The sequence below is a fragment of the Caretta caretta genome, chromosome 3 (assembly GCF_965140235.1).
Source record: "Caretta caretta isolate rCarCar2 chromosome 3, rCarCar1.hap1, whole genome shotgun sequence".
NCBI lineage: Eukaryota > Metazoa > Chordata > Testudines > Cheloniidae > Caretta > Caretta caretta.
Genome location: NC_134208.1, coordinates 178712170 through 178735107, shown reverse-complemented (window position 1 = coordinate 178735107; position 22938 = coordinate 178712170). Strand labels below are relative to the sequence as shown.

Genomic DNA, 22938 nt, shown 5'->3' with positions numbered 1-22938 from the left:
ATTGGAGAGAGTCCAGCGAAGGGCAACAAAAATGATTAGGGGTCTGGAACACATGAGTTAGGAGGAGAGGCTGAGGGAGCTGGGATTGTTTAGCCTGCAGAAAAGAAGAACGAGGGGGGATCTGATAGCTGCTTTCAACTACCTGAAAGGGGGTTCCAAAGAGGATGGCTCTAGACTGTTCTCAATGGTAGCAGATGACAGAACGAGGAGTAATGGTCTCAAGCTGCAGTGGGGGAGGTTTAGATTGGATATTAGGAAAAACTTTTTCACTAAGAGGGTGGTGAAACACTGGAATGCGTTACCTAGGGAGGTGGTAGAATCTCCTTCCTTAGAGGTTTTTAAGGTCAGGCTTGACAAAGCCCTGGCTGGGATGATTTAACTGGGAATTGGTCCTGCTTCGAGCAGGGGGTTGGACTAGATGACCTTCTGGGGTCCCTTCCAACCCTTATATTCTATGATTCTATGATCCCACCCTCTTCCACCCTCTGACTTCACCACCTCAACCAAGCTTCACAGTACAGTATTAAATTGTTTGTTTAAAACTGTGTATGTATATATACACATGTATCTGGCAAAAAAAAAAATTCCCTGGAACCTCCCTCCCCCCATTTACATTAATTCTTATGGGGAAATTGGATTTGCTTAAGATCATTTCACTTAAAGTCGCATTTTTCAGGAACATAACTTCAATCTCAGGCGAGGAGTTACTGTACTACATTAGCAGTGTTACCCTATGCTGAAGACGCCCCGTTCATACGTCCTCTCAAGCAGCTGGCCCCTCACTAGTTTGTGGTGGTAAAAGCAGACTTTTTAGGTCACACTGGTGTCCCAATTCAATTGTTTGTCAAGCCAAAGCTATAATATAGAGTGCAATTATTTACTGTGATTTTCTTGTGCACACTATCTACTGTATCTTTTTATCTCCCTAGATGTTTTGACCAAGTGTGATTGGTGGTCTAAATCTTCTCATGCACGTACTCAGGGGGTGAATTACTGAATAAAGAAAGAGCTCATTAACACTGTTTGAGAATATTTAAACAGTATAAAAATGTCATTAGTTTCACAAGTTGATGACAGTGCATTCAATTATATTCAATGGACAAGGAGTTAAATTACACATTTAGCTAGGATATTTGTACTCCATCTTAAATTCCATAAACATTTAAGTTACAACATACAACAAAAATCAGATTTTAAAGTCATTTATCAGTTGTTAGAGGTGAACATGCAGTTGCAACTGGACATTCAGATCAGTGTTATTCTATACATATTAGTCTTAAATAGCTTAAAGGCAAACACTACAGCTAGGTTACTGGTCACATGAGAACTGGAGTTTCAGAACTGATAGGCTGATTTTAATTCATTAACTTGTTTATCTGATCACTGAATTCTCCCTACCACTGTATCAGATTGTTCTAGCTCTTTTCAGTTGTCTTAAGCTACATCTCATTTGCCTATGAATGCAATAGAAAAATAAAACAAGTATTTCATATGTATACTGAATAGATGTTGCACTCATGCACATACACTACACTGCTCTTCCATTCTATTTTGTGAACAGATGCTAAAGTAATCAGGGAGAAAATGGCATTTTCCAAAGAAATGAATTTTAGTAGTGTTTGGTAATATGACCTTTCCTTTTACCGAAAGCTATTTCTTCCTCAACAGCCTTCTAAATGAAAAGCAACTGCACAGATTACAAACTGATACTGAATATGCAGAAGGTATTCAGTGCCAAGCTTTTTGAGAACACTGGTGTGAATGAGCAAAAAAGAAAATTACATCTTGACTCAAGACTGACAGGACGTGGCCTCAAGCTTTCTTGATAATGGCACAATTTAGTTCTGAAGCTTTGATCATCTTTGCATTCTTGACACCGTTCCTGTTTCATTTAAGATGTGTTCCTGGCACAGTTCTTGTCATTACGGACATGTTTCTGAAAAAAAAGAAGCTAGATTTAATTCAGTGATGCTCAGACCTCAGTGGTTCAGGAACCAGGTTAGCAATAAACATTTCACACTACTGTGGCTCTTTTGAGAGTATTCATTGTTTCATTTACTATTTATATTTACTATTAACCAATTGTCGTTAATAAAATACTTGGTCAGTCATATATATTCATTCTCATAGCAAAAGGACAAGTATTTTATTAACAACAATTGGTTAACATAGTAAAAGCTCAGGATAACTTAAATTGGTTAATAATTAAGTCACACACTGTTTTAGTAGATGCTGCAATGAGCCGCAGGAGATACATTAAAGAGCCACTTGCAGCTCTTGAGCCTCAGTCGGAGGGTCACTGATTTAAATTAAAACAAATGGCACCCTTTTCCCCTTCAGAGGAACAACCCGCATGATGGGAGGAAACTTTGCAAAGTTCAACTCACAATTTCCTACTCACAGGTCTGTTGGAGGGTTCCTCCATCCTGCAGAAGCATTCAGGGATTTTCCCACCTTTAATCCACAGGTTGCAATGGAGCATCCGCAGAAGTGGCCCATGCTCTTGAGTATAATTCCTGATCTTGACACAGACCTCCTGACTATACTTCTCTTTCTCATAACTTTGGACAGCATTGGCTCCAGAAGGAGCTGTCCTCTGGGGGTTCCCTTGGCACAGCTGCTGCTGGTGCCCCTCAAAGGGGATGTTTCAAGTGCACACAGAAAAGCAGTGTACGTTAATACAGCCTCAAGTTGTATTTGCTTACACCTTCCTTTCTTGTGGGATTTGGAGGACAGAATATGGGAGGAACCAAGATGGTTTTTGTACCCTGCCCACTAGATTCCAAGCTGAAATCCTGTGGAGTGCCCATGTAACACAACGGTGGAGCTGAGCAGGCATGCTGCAGAAGTAAAACTCCTCTTTCATGGTTGAGGAGGAAAGCATGCATAGATTAACAGTCACAAGGACCATAAACAGCATGACAACATTTTCACTAAGAGATTGACTCAAGCATGTGATCTTCACATAAGCAAATATACTAGTAACTCATTTCCCTAGGCTTGTAATAGGTGTATGTCACTTACAGTCTTCAAAGGACTGCTAGCTTTCTTTAGATATAGTGAAACAGGTTGATCTAATTCAAACCCTGTGACTTCCCATGAATTTCTATAGTAATTTAAATAGATTCCCAAGTATCTATAAGAATGTTTGTGTATTAAGAAAATTGACTTGTATTGCAGTACTCTGCTCTGCTTTATACAATTCTATTCTGACTGACAATCTAGTTACTTTACAGACACTATATAATACTGTATATAAGTACTATACTTAAGATATTTTTTCTTACAATGTTTAATAGGAACAAAGTATACTGCATTCTAAATTAAAACAAAAATAAGGTATTGTGGCAGAGTCCAATGTACATAAAATCTCTGCATCGAATTAACATTTTCCTACATCTGCTAGGGTATAATATGCTTATTTTCCAACTTCTACTGAATTAAAAGTAAAAATGATCAACTTCTCAAGTTTAGTATAACCCTTTTAGAAACAAACATTGCAGTAATAAAATTATATGTACTGTACTCCAACAAGTGTATAGCTCAGACACACACAATTAGTTTTTCAACAGCACGCTTCTATCAACATCCCTAACACATATTCTGGTTTAATCTCTGCTAGAGCATATATCAAAGATTCATGTCTGTCACCTTCAGCATATATATATTCTTATAATCCCAAAGCCAGACATATTCTATGATATAGCTAACAAGCAAGGTCTTAAGAGTTAGGCAAGTGGTGCAGGCAAACTTGTACCTTGATGTGCTTCAGGGCTTGCCAACACAGGGAGATTACGGCACTCTGAATTGAAGCACACTAGCTGATACACAGTATGTAAGAGGCAGTAATAGCATATGCACAGGACAGTTGTGTCCTCTTTCAATTCAAATAATTGCATACATAAGACAGGGCCCCCCCATGAAGCATGTTAAGTAGATCAGGTAAAATGAATTTGCTTTCTCCCTTCTGGGGACTTGGGCTTATTTAACTCTCAAAAGAAAGTAAATTGGTGGCATCATCCTAGTTCCTGTTTGTTCACATTACAACCCACCACATGACTGGCAGTCTCTGTACAATGAAGAGTTAGCACTGGAATGGAAAGTGCACTAGCCTGTACTACACCTGGCTCAAGCGAGCATAAACAATCCCTTGCATTTAAAGAGAGTATAGTCAGAACCAGTTAAATGTTTAATCATTAGCTAAGATTCCTTATCAAATGTTTTTCTAAAAGACATCACTAATACAGCCCTGTTAAAACTGCAATTATCCCGGGTACTCTTTTGGACCAGCGAGTAAAGCATCAGTGATGACAATGAAAAATAACTGCAGTAGAGGGCAGCTGTAGATTTTGCACTAGAACTGACCATTTTCTTAACTAACACAGCATGGTAAAAGTTACACGTAGTTTGACTTTCTGGAAAAAAAATCTACGGCTTTCTTTTATTCACACTTCCCTGATATTCGAGAAATGGATTTTATTGAAAATAGCAGTAACTAAACTATTACTCAGGTACAATAGGTACTCATTTTAAAAAGTAATTACAAGTCAAGAGAAAGTGTAGCTTCAGTAGTGAGTACAAAACCTCACAAAGCATAAAACATACAAGACAAGAAAATGATAGCTCTTGTGACTTAAAACAATTCAAGCAGTGTCATTTTAGCTTTTTTCATGGAGTAACTTTTGTTCGGGAAACAATTTCATTCACAAAACCGTTGTTCTTTGCCAACACTTCAGCTTTCAATTGTTTCAGTTTGGTTCTGATGTCTTCCTCTGACATGTCTCTCAAGGGCAATGCTTTCACTTTACAAAGGAATTCCTGAATTATTTTTTCACCTTCCTGAAAGAAAAATGAAAGCGTATTTCACCTTTAAGATCATTCTCTCCCCAATCCCACCAAGGAAGCATCAAGAACAGAATTTCATTAAGTGTCAGAAGTTTTCCTGAAGTAAAGGATTTAGTAGAGTAATTAGTAGAGCAATTAGTAGCAGAGCAATAAGAGTGCTTTCACCTTCTGAACGATGGGTAGAAATCTTTTGTTGACAAACAAAAATGGTTAGAGGTTAGTAACTGTCCATGTAAAGACCTGTAGATTTAAAAACCTGCTAGTTTGAAAGGCTGGATCTACTGTGTGTGTTTCATATTTAAATCCCAGTCCATAGTTTAGCTCTAGAGCTATGCATTAGATGAACATAGAGACTATTCCAATATATTTGATCGGCAACAGCTGGAATACCTATACAGCTATTATGAAGCTAAACTGCAAATAGAAACATGTTTTTAAAAACAAAGGAAAGGACAAGTTGTTACCAAGCAACCAGAGACTGGCAGTCACCAAGGGGAACACATGAAAATAGAAAAGCTTTATGCATTTGACTTTAAGGAAACCAATGAGCAGAACTTTTTTAAATTGAAGTGGCGTGCAATAAAACCAAACATTAAGAGCACCAAATTTTTTACTAGTATTCAATATCCCTGTGTTGGTAACATAATATGTCAAGAGTACAAGATTCTGCATAAGCCTCTATTGCACTGTGCGACTCCAATGCAATAACCTGCTTAATCCCATGGCTCCTATAATTGTGATTTCCTAGCATGAAGTGCTTATGCAAAGCACATCCAGTGGGGAACCTTCATCAGTCTAAAGGATTTGCAGATATTATAGCATGTGTCTGCCTCTAGAAGTGATGTTAATGCATCTGGTAAGTTAACACAGACAAAACAGCTGAAACTATGCAGTACTACTGCGTCTCTTTCTGAAGTGACACTGTATGGTATAACCTTAAGAGTATTTTTAAAAAACACCTAAGAATGAAACATTTCCCCCTACTTTGAGAGGTTTGCTACAGTCGGTTATAGCAATTTAATTTACATCCGATTAAGAGATGACATCATTTGAACTCAGACAAACAATTTTGCAGATTATTTTACCCTGACCTTGATTAAGATGCAACAAAAGAACAGTTACTGGTAAAAAGTAACCTAAATTGAGTAGACTACAGATTACATACTCTTGAGATGTGTATGTACGTACTCTGGAAACCCCCCTGGAATCCTACTGGGCCACGACCACAGGGCTGTGTGTATGCTCCCTCACAGGGAGCAACATTCAGACTTCGGAGTACAGTACTGTATGGAACTGTTGCCCCAACCATCCCTCAGATCCTTCCACTTCCTCAGGACTCCATAACAAGACCATGCATTTATTAGGACTTATAAAAAGATTTATAGGAAGGAATGTGGGTTTGGACTAAGTCTATCTGAAGAACTACAGCTACTGGCTAAGTTCCCTCTAAGCTGCGCAGCCGCGCGCAGCTGCCTATTAAGCCCTGTGCAGGAGCTCACGGCTGCAGCAGGGAGAAGAGCCCCTCCCCGCCAGCCCCACTGCAGACCTGCCCCGGTCTTTCCATGTCTGGGGGAGAGGAGCCCCTCCCTGGGCCCGGCCCAGCCCCGCTGGAGCTGCCACGGCTGGGGAGAAGCGCCTCTCCCTGGCCTCGAGACGCTGTGATGAGATAGGGCTGAGGGGAGTCCTGTCTCCCCACTGCAGCCCTGGAGCAGCCTGCACCCTAAACCCCTCATCCCTGGCCCCACCCCAGTCTTCACTCCTAGATGGAGCCCTCACCCCCTGCACCCAGACCTGAGCCCCCTCCCACACCACAAACCCTTCATCCCCAACCCCACCCCAGAGCCTGCACCCCCAGCCAGAGCCCTCATCCCCCCACACCCCAACCCTCTGTCCCAGCCCTAAGCTCCCTCCCGCACCCTGAACCACTCATCCCTGACCCCACTTCAGAGCCTGCACCCCCAGCCAGAGCCCTCATCCCCCCCACACCCAAACCCTCTGCCCCAGCCCTGAGACCCTTCCCACACTCCGAACCCCTCAGCCCCATCCCCACCACATGAATTTTGTTATGTGCACCAATATAAGGAGATGGTTTCCTCAGATTCATCTCCATATGTCACAAACCTAGGAGACCTAGGTTAGATTTACATGCACCAATGTAACTAGGATAAGGTGGATCCATTACTGGCACCCTTGGTGAAAAGGCAATATGGGATCATTATTGGCACAAGGACTCCCAGAATGGCAGAGAAGCCAACTAGAGACTATTTATAAGAAAGCCTCCTGTTGCCTATTACTAGGAGGCATTCTGGGGAATGAAACCTTGCTTAAGCCTATTAGAGGGGGAAAAGGAAGAACAAAGATTAAGAAGAACAATTTTAATTGGCAGCTCATTTCCATGATCAATGGCAGCATCTAGTACTGAATGATCAATTGGTGCTGACAAAGGCAACAGACCACTGGAACCATGGCAGTGTCTGAATCAGCTTCCCTTGATATCTGAGATTGCTCTCAGATCAGCACCTCCTCAACCTCCTCCCAGAGTCTGGGTAAGACCAAGAGGGAACACTCATGCCTTTTCTTCGTCTGATGAGGAAGAGGAAAAATCTCAGCCCAAATTCTCTTACGGTCTTTGAACCTAAAGACTGCTTCAGAACATCTATAAAACACTGAAGTCCCAGAGTCCAAATAGCTAAGTCTTTAAACAGATTAACCAGTAGTGCTCTCACCAACAACAGTAAGTTTACTCAAAGAACAAGAGTCTAAATGGGTATATGCTACACACCTCCCCAGGGAAAAAAAACAGTTACTCACCTTTCCTAACTGTTGTTCTTCAAGACACGTTGCTCATGTTCATTCCGTTGTAGGTGTGTGCGCTCCCCACATGTGCTGGTGCTGGAAGTTTTTCCCTCAGTGGTATCTGTAGGGGACCAGCTCTGGCACCCTCTGAAGTTGCACGCTTATGCACCAGTATAAGGGGCGCCACCCCTCCCCCCTCTTCAGTTCCTTCTTGCTGGAACTCCAACAGAGAGGAAGGAGGGTAGGTATTAGAATGGACTTGAGCAACGCATCTTGAACAGTTACGAAAGTTGAATAGCCATATTTTTCTTCGAGTGCTTGCTCATGTCCATACCATTGTAGGTGACTCCCAAGCAGTACCTCCAGAAGGGGATAGGAATTCATGGACGTGTCAATTGCAACACAGCTCTGCCAAAGCCAGCATCGTCTCTGGCTTGGTGGGTAATGGCATAGTGCATCATGAAGGTGTGTACTGACGACCGCGTTGCAGCTCTGCAGATGCCCTGGATAGGGACATGTGCCAGGAAAGTGGCCTGCGACGCCTGAGCTCTTGTTGAATGAGCCATCACTATCGGTGCAGGCACAGCCTGTGCTATCTCAAAGCAAGTACAGATGCAGGCAGTGATTCAGGTTGAAACCCTCTGAGAATACACCAGGAGGCCCTTCATCCTGTCAGTCAGCACAATGAAGAGCTGAGTGGATCTGCGGAAGGACTTGGTGCACTCCAGGTAGAAAAGCCAGGGTATGCCTGACATCTAGGGTATGCAGGGTATGTATCTTCATTGGATGTGTGAGGCTTTGGACAGAACACTGGGACAAAGATATCCTGGTTAACATGGAATTGTGACACTACCCTTAGCAGGAAGGCTGGATGGGGACGCAGTTGTACTTTGCAGAGTACTGTATATGGGAGCTCCGACGTAAGAGCTTTAATCTCAGAGACTCACCTCGCCAATAGAGACTCACCTCGCCAATAGAATGTGACCTTCCATGACAGGTGCAAAAGAGAGCAGGAAGCCAGAGGCTCAATGGGAGGGCTAGTGAGCCTGGAGAGGACCAGGATGAGATCCCATTGGGAAACCAGATTCCAGACTGGCGGGAAAAGTCTTGCAAGGCCTTTCAGGAATCTGATCATCATCTTGTGTGAGAATACTGATCTACCCTGGATGTGAGGGTGGAAGGCCAATGTGCCAAGTGCACCTTGATGGATGAAAAGGTGAGGTCCTGGTGCTTTAAGTGAAGGGGGTAATTCAGGATGGATTGTCGAGATGATTGGACCAGAGAGATATTCTGGTCTGACACCCAAGAAGGAGAAGCACTTCCACTTCACCAGGTAAGTTGCTCTGGTGGAGGGTCTTCTGCTTTCCAAGAGAACTTGATGGACCTGACTACAGCAAGCTTGTTCCTCAAGATTTAGCCACACAGCATCCATGCTATGAGGTGGGGAGAGGCAAGGTTTGGGTGCAGTAACCATCTGCAATCCTGAAAGAGCAGGTCCTGGATAGTTGGGAATAGTTCATGGGGCTGCTACCGCTAGGTCCATGAGTGTGCCAAACCAACGTGGCAAGGTCAAGCCGGGGCGATCATAATGATTCACACTTTGTCCCTATCGATCTTCAAGTCGCCCTGGGGCACACCCTCAAAAGGCCTGCTTGCTATCCAGCTAGTGGTGGGTAGAACCCGACTGAGCAGAGGTGGTCGGCAGTTGGCCCTGACAGTGCTTATAGCCATTACCCTTCTTGTGGTAGGGCTCCGACCTGCACTTGCTCCCGAATCTCTGGGTCTGCTGTGGTCTGAACCACATCCTTGCAGGCGTGGGCGTGCAAAGACCCAGGGAGCACAGTGTAGCGCTGAAATCTTTTAGACCGTGCAATCTGTCGTCTGTTTGGTCTGACAACAGCACCAGGCCATCGTAGGGGAGGTCCTGGATTGACTACTGAACCTCCACCAAGAGCCTGGGTAACTGTAGCTAAGACGCCTTTCTCATGGCCATGGCCAAAACCATGTCCTGGCTGCACAGTCTGCCATGTCTGAGGCTGCTTGGAGGGCAGCCCTCACCACGGTCTTGTCCTCCTCGAGAATGGCCAGGATCTCCTGCTTCCAGCCCTTTGGCAATGAGTCCACAAACTTGGCCATGGATTGCCAAATGTTATAATCATATCTTCCAAGCAAGGCTTGGCGGTTGGCCACTTGCAATTGGAGGCTGGTAGTTGAATAAACCTTTCTGCCCAACAAATCGAGCCTCTTTGCATCTTTGTTCTTAGGGGTTGAACTGGGTTGCCTCTGCCTTCATGCTCATTGGCAGTGGATGTGACCAACGAGCTCAGGGAGGGTGGGTGTAAAGGTATTGGAAGCCTTTAACCAGGACATATTTTCTCCCCATGTGCTTGGAGATGGGGCGCAGGGAGGAGGGAGTTTGCCACAAAGCCTTGATTAACTTTACCACAACCTCGGGGATGGGCAGGGCCACATTAAAAGGGGCTGCTGTGCTCAATATGTCAAATAGGGTGTCGGAGGGTTCCGACAATACCTTGGCATCCAGCCTTAGATTCGCTGCCACTCTTAAGTAGCTCGTGGTGAGCTTTGACACCCTCCTGGGGAACCACGTGGGAGGGCCCCACCACTGCCTCATCAGGTGAAGAGGATAAGGAGGCAGGCACAGGGGAGTCGACCACCTCCATTTCCCCTGCTGGGGGAGCCTTGGCCGAGGCTGGCTGGCCCTGGGCACCCTGCTCCAACTCCTCTTTTGAGTCTGGGGGTGAACAGGAGACTGTCACCGATTGCTTCTCAGATGTCCCTGAGACCGACTGCTGCACATGCTCTGATATCTGAGGGAACCCCCACAGATTTCAGAACTGCCACAGAGCCAGCCACTGGCCCTGAGGCCACATGTTTACTGGCAGTCCCGGGGGAAATCCCAATGCCATTGGTGGGTGATGTGGGCCTGGGCACACTGTGACCTCCTTGCCTTCCAAGTCTGAGGAGGAAGAGACTCGTCCCGAGGACCAGAGTGGTACCGCTGCCGCCTCCTTGCCCTTTCCATGCTGGCTGTCTCCGTGCTCTTCCCTTGGGGACTGGTGCCGGGATGTCAGAGCTCGGTGCCATGCCTCTGGTGATGGCGCTCGGCGGATCAGGGATGGTAGCCCGGTGATTGATGCCTCACTCTGGGAACGGCGCCATGGCTCCGGTGACTGGGTATGTGAAGATCTTTGTCTTGATTCCAGAGACCAGCGTCAGGCCTCTGGAGATGCGTACCATCGATCCGGAGACCGGTGGCGTGACTCTGGGGACCGGCATCGAGACTCAGGGGATCGGTGCCGCGAGTCTAGAGAGTGATGCGGATGCTCAGGAGACCTGTGCTGGGCCTCTGGGGACTGGCAGCACGCCTCAGGAGGTCTGCGCCAGATAGCCGGTGATCAACAGTGGTATTACGGAGAACAGTGCCGGGAGCTCTGGCAGGCCAGCCAGCTTGTGTTGGAGGGACGATAGCGCAGTTCTGGAGACTGCTGGAGGAATGCCGCCTACAATGGTGCTGGGGAGCGGTGCTGCGGACATGGGGATTGTTGCAAGGGCCACACGGCTTGCCTCTCAAGCAGGCAACTTCTCTCGCAGGTGTTGGTGGCACCAAAAGGGACAATATGTCCTTAAGCAGCTTGGAAGGCTCCAGCGTGGATGGCACTGCCAGGTGCTGGGTGCCTCTTCCACTTCCCGGGGTGGCGGCGGGTCCCAGAGGGGGCTCGACAGATCAGATGGTGATGCTGAAACCTGGCTGTGCTCCGGTGGGGATGAGCTGCCCCACGTGGGTCATTGCTCGGCTCCAGCTTTCTCCTTTATGGGACATGGGAGACCGCTCTCTCCCAGTGTGTTTCTTCTGCTTCTTAGCAAGCACTGGTGATGGGGACAGTGGGGTGCTCCCCACTGATGCAGAGGTGCTTGGAGCAGAGTCCAGTCTGGCCAGCTCAGAGGCCGGTGTGAGGGCCCACTCCATAAGGAGCACTCGAAGCCGAACGTCCCGCTCCTTTTTGGTTCGCGGCTTAAAATTTTTACAAATGCGACACTTGTCACTTATGTAGGTTTCCCCCAAGCACTTCAGACAGCTTTGGTGAGGATCGCAGATGGTCACAGGTTTTATTAATGCTCACCATGCTTGAAGCCCGGAGACTGGGGCATGCCCCATCTCTGGGCTAAGTCCCATTGGGGACTAACTTTTTCTATACTTACATTAAGGGAACTAATAAGAACTACACTGGAAACTACTCTCAACAACTATATATAGCAAAAAATACTAGAAAGCACACTGGAATAGTCAAAAACTTGCTGAGGCAAGGGGACATTGCAGCACCGTCACTGGCGGTAAGAAGGAACTGAAGGGGGCGGGTTGGGGGGCAGCGGTGCCCCTTATACAGGCGCATATGTCGTCCACTCCAGAGGATGCCAGAGCTAGTCCCCTATGGATACCACTGAGGGAAAATCTTCTGGCAGAGCATGTGGCGAGAACATACACCTCCAATGGAATGGACATGAACAAGCACTCAAAGAATGATGACTTTCATTTTGCATAGCACACACCTGGTATGCTAATCTTTGACATTAATGTTAAAAAAATTTAGTGTCTGTACATCTGGGTATAAGTGCTTAGATTATCCACACATACAAAGTTTGTTTTAAAAGTCATAAGATACATATATAGTGCATAATCAGCAATAACCCACATTTAGGTGAATTTTAACAATACAGTTTAGATATTGTACCCCAGTATTCAGATTCTATCACTCATGAAAAGTTGTCGAGAGTTTTCATTGTGGAAAGCAATATATATTAATGAGTGAAGATTGTCCCTCAGTAATAGAGAATTTAGGGTACATTGTCTATTTAGAAAATACAATCCATGAAGGAAGTATTTCAGTTACTTTCCCAACTGTGCTTCTCATCAGAACTCCAGCTTATCCCTCCTGGTATTGCTGATGTCCTGTGATATGTTCATGTAGATGTCCCTCGACCACCTTATGGCATCTAACACCATGAGTTGCCACATCAGCCAAGCATAGCGCTGACCGATTCCACATTCTCTTAATACTTAGAAAACAATATGAACCTAACTTTTTACTGGCATCAGCTATACTGAACAGGCCTGTCTGAGGTTGAAGAAATTAGTACAGATGAACCCTCACGTAACAGGACAAAGACAGTGCGTCAACTGCAGAGCCATGCAAACTACAAACCTAACAAATGCAAGAGCTATTAATTGACATATAAACTAAATTACAACCAAAGGCGCACACAAAGCCCCCCACCCCCAAAAAACAAACCAATTCTGGCTTCCAGCCCATGGGAGAAAGAAAAAACTGAAGGATAGTTGGAGCCATGGTCCCATATATGCCTTCAGTCCCCTACTGTTCTGCTCAGCGAGAAGACATGCATGCAACTCCACCCACTGCTTTCTAAAGGCTTCATGTGCATCTCCCTGGAGGGGAGCTGTAAACTGACAACACTAGAGAAGATGACATTCTCAGAGTCTGACATTTTTCTAGCCCACTTAAACAGTGGCTAAATATAGCAAAATACAATTCTGCAACCTGTTTGTTCACAGAAAGGATGAAAGGCTTTTGCCAGTCACCATCTTTTTATTCAAAATCATGTATTGTTTGTGTATAACCATTATTCACTGAAAAAAGTTGTCAGTGTGACTAGCTGACATAGGTTTTATTTGGCCTATGTTAACAAACCTCTTTTTCTCTGTAGCATCTCTTAGCTGCTGGTTCTCCTTCAGATTCCTCAGGTTTTCCAATAGTTTGGAACTCCTCTAGCTCCAGAGCCTTCTCTTTTGCACTCTCTATTACATGCTTTGGAAAAGCAGCAAGCTCTGCTACATGTATTCCAAAACTCTGATCACATACACCTGGAGAAAAATAAATAAAGTCAACTCTCAGGAAAAAGTATTTACAATGACTAACAGATCATAAAAACAAGCCCTGCAATATTTCTCTTTTTGAGAAGGGAGTGATATGATTTAGGTCCTCCCAATATTTCTTGACTTACAACCCTTAGTTTATGTTTGATAACATCCTAGGAAATGTGTTATTTGCTTACATCCCTGCATAGAATAGTGCAAAGGAAGTAGATAACATTCCTTTAAGTTACAATAATGTTTGTCTTCAGTCTGTTAGTACTATTTGTAATTGCTTTAAAACATTTTTCTTTCCTCAATTTCACCCAAGCATTTTGGTATGGAGCTCTGCAGCATATAATTAGCTATGCCAAGATATAAGTCCAAAAACACACACACAAAGCTATGAAGGAACTTGGAGGTTTATTTGTATACATTTTGATGGCTGGTACATCATGGCATATTCCTTTAATCTCAGACTTTAAGGCCCACAGGAACCATCATGATTATCTAGTCTGAGCCTCCTGCACATCGCAGACCATAGAACCTCATCCACTCACTCCTGTTATAGGCCCCTAGCCTCTTGCAGAGTTACTCACAGAATCATAGAATATCAGGGTTGGAAAGGACCTCAGGAGGTCATCCAGTCCAACCCCCTGCTCAAAGCAGGACCAACCCCTAATTTATGCCCCAGATCCCTAAATGGCCCCCTCAAGGATTGAACTCACAACCCTGGGTTTAGCAGGCCAATGCTCAAACCACTGAGCTATCCCTACCCCCTCAGGCCCTCAAAACTTGATTAAAAGACTTCAACTCAGAGACGCCACTATTCTAGTTCAAACCAGCAAGTGACCCATGCCTCACATTGGTAAGGAAGACAAAAATCCTCCAGGGTCTCTGCAAATCTGACCTAGGAAAAAATTCTTTCCAAATTCCAAATATGGTGATCAGTTAGACTCAGTTTGTGGGTGAGACCCACCAGCCAGAGACCTAAGAAAGAATTCTCAGTAGTAACTCATGGCTTGTCTACACTGGCAATTTACAGTGCTGCAACTTTCTCGCTCAGGGGTGTGAAAAAACACCTCCGAGCGCAGGAAGTTTCAGCGCTGTAACGCGCCAGTGTAAATAATGTCCCTCGTAAACAGTGCGCCACAAGGCAGCACTTTAGCGTTGCTAGTGTAGACTAGCCCTCAGAGCCCTTCCCATCTTGTTGATAGCCAATTTATTTCCATTTGTTCTTGTGCCAAGATTGGCCGTTAATTTAAATAACTCCTCTCCCTACCTGGTGTTTTCTCTCTATACATACATCAGAGGGATAATCAGATCTCCCCTCAGCCTTTGTATTGTTAGGCTAATAAAGCCAAACTCCTTAAGTCTCCTCTTGTAAGTAGGGTTCTCAATTCCTCCAATCATCCTAGCAGCCCTTCTCTGAACTTGTTCCAGTTTGAATTAATCTTTTTTAAACAATGGAAAACAGAACTGCACACATCATTGCACATGAGGTCTTATCAGTACCTTCTACAATGGTAATAACTCTTCCCTCTCTCTACTGGAAATACCTCGCCTGATGCATCCTAGGATTATATTAGCCTTTTTCACAGCTAAAAGAAAAGGAGTACTTGTGGCACCTTAGAGACTAACAAATTTATTTGAGCATAAGCTTTCGTAAGCTACAGCTCACTTCATCGGAGGCATTCAGTGGAAAATACAGTGGGGAGATTTATATACACAGAGAACATGAAACAATGGGTGTTATCATACACACTGTAAGGAGAGTGATCACTTAAGATGAGCTAATACCAGCAGGAGAGCGGGTTGGAGGGGGGGGGGGGGAAGAACATCTGACGTTCTTGTCAACTGCTGGAAATGGCCCACCTTGATTATCATTACAAAAGGTTTTACAGACTAACATGGCTGCTACTCTGAAACCAATTTTTCACAGCTGAGATTTACCAATACACCCAGGTCTTTCTTCTCCTGTGTCATTTCCAACTGATAAGTCTCTAGTTTATAGCAAAAATTCTTGTTGTTAGTCCTTAAGTGTATGACCTTGCACTCTGAACTATTAAATTTCATCCCATATTTATTGCTCCAGTTTTCAAGGTCATCCAAATCTCCTTGGAGGATATTGTGGTCCTCCTCCGTATTGGCAATACCTTCCAACTCTGTGTCATGTGCAAATTTTATTAGCACATTCCTACTTCTTATGCTAAGATCGTAACTGAAAATATTAAAGAAGATTGGTGCCAAGACTGATCCTTGAGGAACTCCACTAGTAATCTCTCTTCAGCCTGGCAGTTCACCTTTCAGCATGACCCATTTTAGTCTCCCCTTTAACCAGTTCCTTACTCCTCTTTTGATTCTCACATTCACTTTAATTATGGAACTATCAGATGCTTTACTGAAATCCAGGTAGATTCAATCTACTGCATTTCCTTTGTCTAGAAAATCAGTTATCTTCTCAAAGAAAGATCAGGTTGGTTGGGCACAATCTACCTTTAATAAAAAACATGTTGTATTTTACCTCAATTACTGTTTAGCTGTAGGTCTTCAAATTTTGAGAGAAAAATAATTGTTCTAAGGCCTTGCATACAATTGAGGTGAAACTTTCGGTCCTGTAGTTTCCTGAATTAATTTTTTTCTCCTGTCTTAAATATAGGTACTATATTTGCATTCTCCAGTGATACAGTACCCGAGTTTATGGATTCATTAAAAATCCTTGCTTTTGGGCTTGCAACTTCATTTGCCAGTTCCTTTTAAAAAGGGCAAAACCTTTTTCCTAGATATGAATTGTTGCAGAAATAAGTTAGCCAATATCTTCAGTGATTACGCCTCCACACATCGAACCATTTGTTAATTAAGATATATGTATCTGGAGCTTACGGTTTTATTTCTTTTTACTATCTTACTGAACTGTTCTGCTAAACTCTAAACACCTATCCTCCCCGTAGAAATAGGTTCCAATTGTTTGCTCTAAAACAAAATTATAAGGCATGAAATATGCCAGAGTAGTTATAGGTAGTATGTTAATTAGAAAAATGCAGAGCTGTGAAATTTGGGAAGGGTTTCTCCTTTTGATAATCCAATATTAAAAACAAGACAAAAAGCTTTAATTTGTGTTGTTGAACTATGTCTGGGGATCAAAACAACTCTTTTCATTACCAAAATATACTGATTTTCATCTGTATTCACCCAGAGATGCAGCTCTCTGTAGGTATCCGATTTCAGAGAGAAATGGACCAAATCATTAGTGATGGCTAAGAACAGCTTGAGACCTAGTATCAGAATAGGAAAGGTAGTTTCAGGTCTTTTTGCAGGAAAGGCTCCCTCTTCTTCTCCCACGGCATCTGATAGTTTTATCTTGTTCACCATTTAAAAGATCTTACCTTTCTTGACACGATAAAGCATAGTCAGCATCTCATCAGTGGTTAGTGCTGTAACATGTAAATTATTCACAGTTGGCACTTGGTTAGCAAGTGCTGTCAGTTCATGAAAATGTGTGGCAAACATACAAAAGGCACAAATTTTGCTGGCGATATATTCTGAAATAGCCCATGCCAATCCAAATCCATCATATGTTGAAGTTCCTCTTCCCAACTCGTCAATGATTATTAAGGAATTTTCAGATGCTGTCCTAAAAATAAAAACATTTTTTCAAAGTTTAGATAGTGTAAGTGCTCTGAAATTCAAAATTTAGTCTAATGCCAAGTGCAAATAGCTAATTGTGTACACACACAGAAAAAGAAATGAGATTATGCAAGAGACATGTTTATCAGGCTCACATGACAATGTGTGAATGAAGATGAGCACTCATTAAGTATAACACTTAGGCTGTCCTTATCTAGGAGCACCAGTATCTATGGTGATAGATTAGATATTTTCTAAGTAATAGAAACAAAAATGGTACAATATAAAGAAATCCTTTGAAGTAGCCTCCTCCCGCTTTGATGAAACAACGCAGGTACAACTCTTACCGAAGAATTGAAGCAGTTTCTAACATTTCCGCCATGAAAGTTGAGACACCTTTCAACTGACTGTCTCCTGCTCCTACCCGAGCCAGGATACAATCCACAATAGTCACTTCTGCTGAGTCACATGGTACAAAGCACCCAATTTGGGCCATAAGAACTATCACTCCAGCCTGGCGAATGTATGTTGATTTCCCTCCCATGTTAGGGCCTAAGAAATGAATTTTGACAAGAAATTAATAAGTTAGCTTCCTCTCCTTGGTACATTATGTATAGCTTTAAGGGATTCTTCAGCTTAATGGGTCTGAAGCTAAATTTAACCTAAAACTGATATTTTAAAAACTTCTTCCTCCCTATATAACCAACAGCTGCAACAAGTAGCACAGCTTCATGGATGGACTTGCTTGCAACTGTAAATACTTGACTGCAGTTCTTCCTAAAGAAGATTTTTTTTAACCCAACTTCTCAAAAATATGAGCAACAATCTGAAGCACATGTACATACCTGTAAACTAAAGCAAAGGTAGAAGGGTTTAATTTTATGCTCATCAGTCTTGATAGTGTTTCCTTTCAACAATGAATGCAGTCTGTTTTAAGTTACAAGATCAATTATTTCCTCCACAATCTGCTCCATATAAAACTATTTTAAAAAATGATTTATTAAACGAAGGAAACATCAACTGTAGTTAGTGAATTGGTGATTGTTTCTGGTCATCTAACTTGCTCCGGAGCTTTTGAAAATCCTACTCGACACCTATCTGCATCTTTAGGTGCCTATATACACACACCCACCCACCCACACACCTTTGAAAATCTGGCTCCATGTCCCTCAAGTTTTCAGAATTAACAGACCTCATCCTCCCCCACCTAATTTTTATTAGTAGACTGGAAGAGGAAAACAGGCTCTCCTGATTTTTCAACATCCAGTCAGTTTCTCATCTTTGAATTAACTCCTCCAAATGAAGAAAAACATTCTCTGCGCCTGCTAGACAAACAAACCAAAATCTGAGGAGGGCTCATTGCTGCAGCACTTCTTTATGTGCGTGATTGTAAGAGATTATAGTAAGTTTAGGCCTTAACATCGGTTGTCAACTTCAAATTTAAACAGATTTTAAAAACAGAACTGTTTAATTTACATTCCCCCCCCACCCCCACCCATACACACTTTTTAAACCATCAATTTTTATCCACTCTGGTAACAGAAGAGTATGAAGGTATAGCAGATTATTCATATTAAAGATGAACTTTTACAGGAAATGTACATATATATACAGTGTAAATACTTTTTAGACAAACTACACATCTATACACTGTATAGAAACTACACTGTCTACTGGACATACTAAAATATATTGCTCCTGTAAAGCCTGCCTGTAAAGTAATCCACACTTACACTATTAATGTGACGTTTATACATCTCCATTGATAAGTCACATTAGCAACAACTTCTGAACAAGGACTGTAGACAAAATTTTCAAGTAGAATGACCTATCTAATTATCATAACAAGAATGGCAATATAATGCAAGGAATTATGATGCATTTCAAGTTAGATCCTGGGATCTTTCAAGGCAGAAACCACGGTTTCCTCCATGTATGTACAGTGGCAATCATGCTGTTGGTGTTAAGAATGATTTCACCTTATAATTTGTTACCAAAACAAGAGTTTATTATATCACTAATTTATTAAGTCATACTACCTTTTAAAGTAGTCCACTGTACGTTAATTTAACAGAGAAATTTAACATTCCCTTAAGTGTTAACTTATAACTCTGACTCAAGCGTATGGCAACTCCACAGAAATCGTGAACACGTACACGGTCGTCTTTTAAAGTGCTATGGGATTTACTAATATTCTAGTATTTATTTATAAATATCTTGTGTGACCTCTCCTCTACCCTAACAATCCTGTTTAAATGTTACCAGACCCCAAATGCCATGACCAGCATTCCCACAAGCGCACCTCTACTAAAATCATGCAGACTAGTCATTTTGAAGACTGCTGAGTCCGTGTGTATGAAGTACCCAGCACAGAAGGAAACATTTTATAAGTACATGATGGCCACTTTTTGTTCTAAAACACATGCTTATTAACCATAACCATCACAAAAATAAAGCAGTGCTGAAACTGGCCTATAAAAGCCAGTCTCATCTTTTTTTCAAAACCTACCCCAAATGCCAACACTGGTATAAGTAAATTACTAAATGGTCTCTTTCCCCACTCTTTCCCCCCCTCCCCCACCTATAAAGCACTGAATGGTTTTGACAGACTTATTTTTTAAAAACATCTTCCACAAGAAATACTGCAAAATTGACATTGCTTCTTGAGTTTAAATGAAAACTGAAAATATTGCATATAAATTAGTTTTTACCAGTAATAATATGGAACATCTGCTTGCCCTTCTCAAAGTTAACATCATTGGGGATGAATGCTATGTCATCTTGAACTTCAATGCAAGGGTGTCTGGAACCTTTCAACAGAATCCTTCCTTGTCCCTTTTCCAGAATGACCGGACGTACGTACGGCACAGGTGCTCCATTTGATACATGAGCAAAACTGACGACAGCATCTAACTGAGCTATCACATCATTCATTGTCTGTATTGGCTCTACATATCCTGTTTTAAGAAAAGCAGAACAATTCATCTATAACTGTACTGAATTTATATTTATAGAAATAAAAAACAAGGGAACTTTTAACATAAATTTGAACTAAAATAGGGTAAGTTCTTTAGGGCAGGGACTGTCCCTCCTTTTGTGTTTGTGCAGCACACAGCATTTTGTGGACACTATGAAAAACAAAAGACTGCAATTTACAATAAAGCTGCATGGAAAATCTCAAATCAGAGTTCAACTTATCTTTCACACACTTTCCACTCAATTACTATGATCTGGTCACAAAATCCATGTTTTTTTAATTAAATTTTGCTTTAAAGCAAATATGGAAACCAATAATGAAGACATTTTTGATAAATAACTCCATTCATTTTGCAGACCACATATTGCAGATGATAGTGACAAATCTGAACTGAATGAATTGTATGTGATAATACAAATGCGTACTTGGCTGCTTAAGTGACAAATCACCACACACCATATTTGAAGCGAGAGTTAAGACGTCATGATGTGATTCCTCCACTTGGGCCACAAAGATAAGATGCTCTCAGTCTATAATAGGGAGGAGGCATGCCCATTACTAATTGCCTCTTACTGGCATTAGAGAAGGGGGGAAGCTTATTTTAATATGGAAAAATAGATGGTCAGAATGACAATGTAGCTGGAAATATTTTCCTCCCACACAATCTCTGATGACCACTATTTGGATGTGTCGCGAAAACAAGGTCGAGTGAGCACACATACTGTGCAGTTATTTAAATTCTATAACCTGTGTTAATAGCATTAAATGTTTGTTGGGGGTGTTTATAGTGATTGAACTACAAACCTGTAATTACTTTAATATTTACAAGTGGTATAACATGTCAAAAGAAGTGACTAGTGCAGTGCAAAAAAATTTCATTCCAGAACATTCTACCAGGCAATCTTCACTGGGAAATTAGAACTCTCTCACTGGGTTTTAACTAGCTCCACTGACATCTCATTGAACAGCAGGGTACAGAACAGCATGAAGGCTTTTTTTTAAAAGATCACTTCCAATTAAGAATTGTATACCCAATCCAGACTGTAGAAAGTTTCTTTATTGTATTGCCTCCACTGAAGGAAGACAGAAAAATTATGTTTAAATATAGGATTATACATCTGTGGGCTTGTGTTAACACACCAGTGAAGTCTTCAAATAAGTCAAGAGAGACCTACTTTTATGTCTGCTGGATGTTTATTGTAGAAGATGCCATTTTTACAAACCTCCTAATTTGCTTTCACGCAGCTGCACCATGTATATTAAAGCAAAAGACATAACGAATAGCTACTGCATGATGCAAACTATGAAAATACGATCCAATCAAGCCAAACGAATGCTGGCTTTGCAATGTGTGAGTGAATTCTATACATAGTAGTGTATGCAAGCGGCCACTGCAACTGACTATAGTTAAGCAAATGAATACAACAGAAACTGAGAATAAAAGTTAAACAAGCTTTATGCAAAAAAATCATTATGGGGGATTTTGCTGCCTTTAACTCCAGATATAAGTAAACAAAATGTAATATAAAACTTCAGTGGAGAGCAAGAGATTCAGTTGTCTTCTAAACATTTTGTATTTCTTTAATTATGGTACCCAGACACAGAATAGGACCTACAGTTCCTATAATCTGGAACAGTTTATGTGGCAGAATGAGAAATCTTGAGTAATTTCCATTTCTTTTTCAGCATCATATCTGTGCTTAACTATCTATTCCCAAAATATATTTGCTGTGAGAGACAAGCTAAAGAAAGACAAAACATTAGGACAAGGCTGCTGCAACAGACTGGTCTCAAGTACGTGACGGTTGCTACACACACATGCACCTACTGTAGTTCTACAGAGTGTGAAACACACGTGGGTGCTGCAATGCTAATTGATTATTTATCCCTCTGCACCTAACATTTTTGCCTCCTATCAGCAGCTTTTTTCCTCGTTACTCATTCTCCCTTTTATGCACTTGCAAGTTTACCAATTATTATTCAAAACCCACTGCAAAGCCAGTTCTTAGGAGCAGTGCTTCACATAAATAATTACCAGCATTTCTTTGATCGACCTAAAGCAGTCAAGAAAGTATTCATAAAGACACAGAACACTTATACTGTGTTGCTTTCTACAATTTTCTTTACTATTCTTTGGCTTAAAGATGCAGAACTGTCAGCTCTTTCCTTACTGGGCTAGTGGCTCATTTAAATAAAGCTTGCTTAGCAGCATTTTTTTCTTCCCCCCTAGATTTGGGATTTATGTCCACGAGCTTTTTAATTTGTCCCCTAAAGATTTAAGAATTGCTTTGCATGAAACTACGCTTCCAGGTAAGTTATAACTCTTCATCCAGGAATGTTAAACATTTTGGCCACCTGAATAGGTGACCAATCCATTTTCAAACAATTTGGGAGTTAAGGGACTCGTGCTTGAAACCAACTGCAAACAATAGATCATTGTGTATACAGGAAAAAAAGAAAGATTATAGTAAGTTCTCCAAACATTTCAGCTCATTTCATTTGTTAACAGAGCCCTATTTACCTGAAGCAATATTAATGATTTCTTTAACAATGGCTTCCTGAGCCTCTTCATACTCTTCTCTGCTTCTTACGTAGTCTTCATTGAAGGAGCTCAATTTACTGTGAACAAAATCACAATATTTCAAGTTGATGTTCTCTCAGTCTGTACTACCATTTGCTACAATACATCACTTTTTGTTTTTTCAGTTAATGGCAAGATATTGTCCTGGGTGTTCAACTTGGGGAGGACAATCCAAAAATCAAGATGCAGAACATCTAAGGTTATGTTGGTCTGAACAAATGAATT

The 22938-nt window shown here is 42.0% G+C and overlaps 1 protein-coding gene across 3 annotated transcripts in view; it reads right to left on the bottom strand.

Annotated features, from left to right (window-relative positions):
- Positions 1–1186: 1186 nt before the first annotated feature.
- MSH2 (mutS homolog 2) overlaps positions 1187–22938 on the bottom strand; it is a 99603-nt gene continuing 77851 nt past the window's right edge. Inside the window, exons 11-17 of one of the 3 annotated variants that reach the window (XR_012667780.1) lie at positions 22654–22751; positions 19867–20112; positions 17503–17707; positions 16915–17162; positions 13368–13540; positions 2388–4839; positions 1187–1936 (exon numbers count right to left, since the gene is read on the bottom strand). Coding sequence is in view for 1 of the 3 variants with exons in the window: in XM_048842843.2 (XP_048698800.2) it covers positions 4669–4839; positions 13368–13540; positions 16915–17162; positions 17503–17707; positions 19867–20112; positions 22654–22751 (1141 nt within the window). In the remaining 2 variants the exon portion in view is untranslated. Of the gene's footprint in view, positions 4840–13367; positions 13541–16914; positions 17163–17502; positions 17708–19866; positions 20113–22653; positions 22752–22938 lie in introns of all 3 variants that reach the window. The other 2 variants (XR_012667781.1, XM_048842843.2) reach the window with 2 other exon arrangements.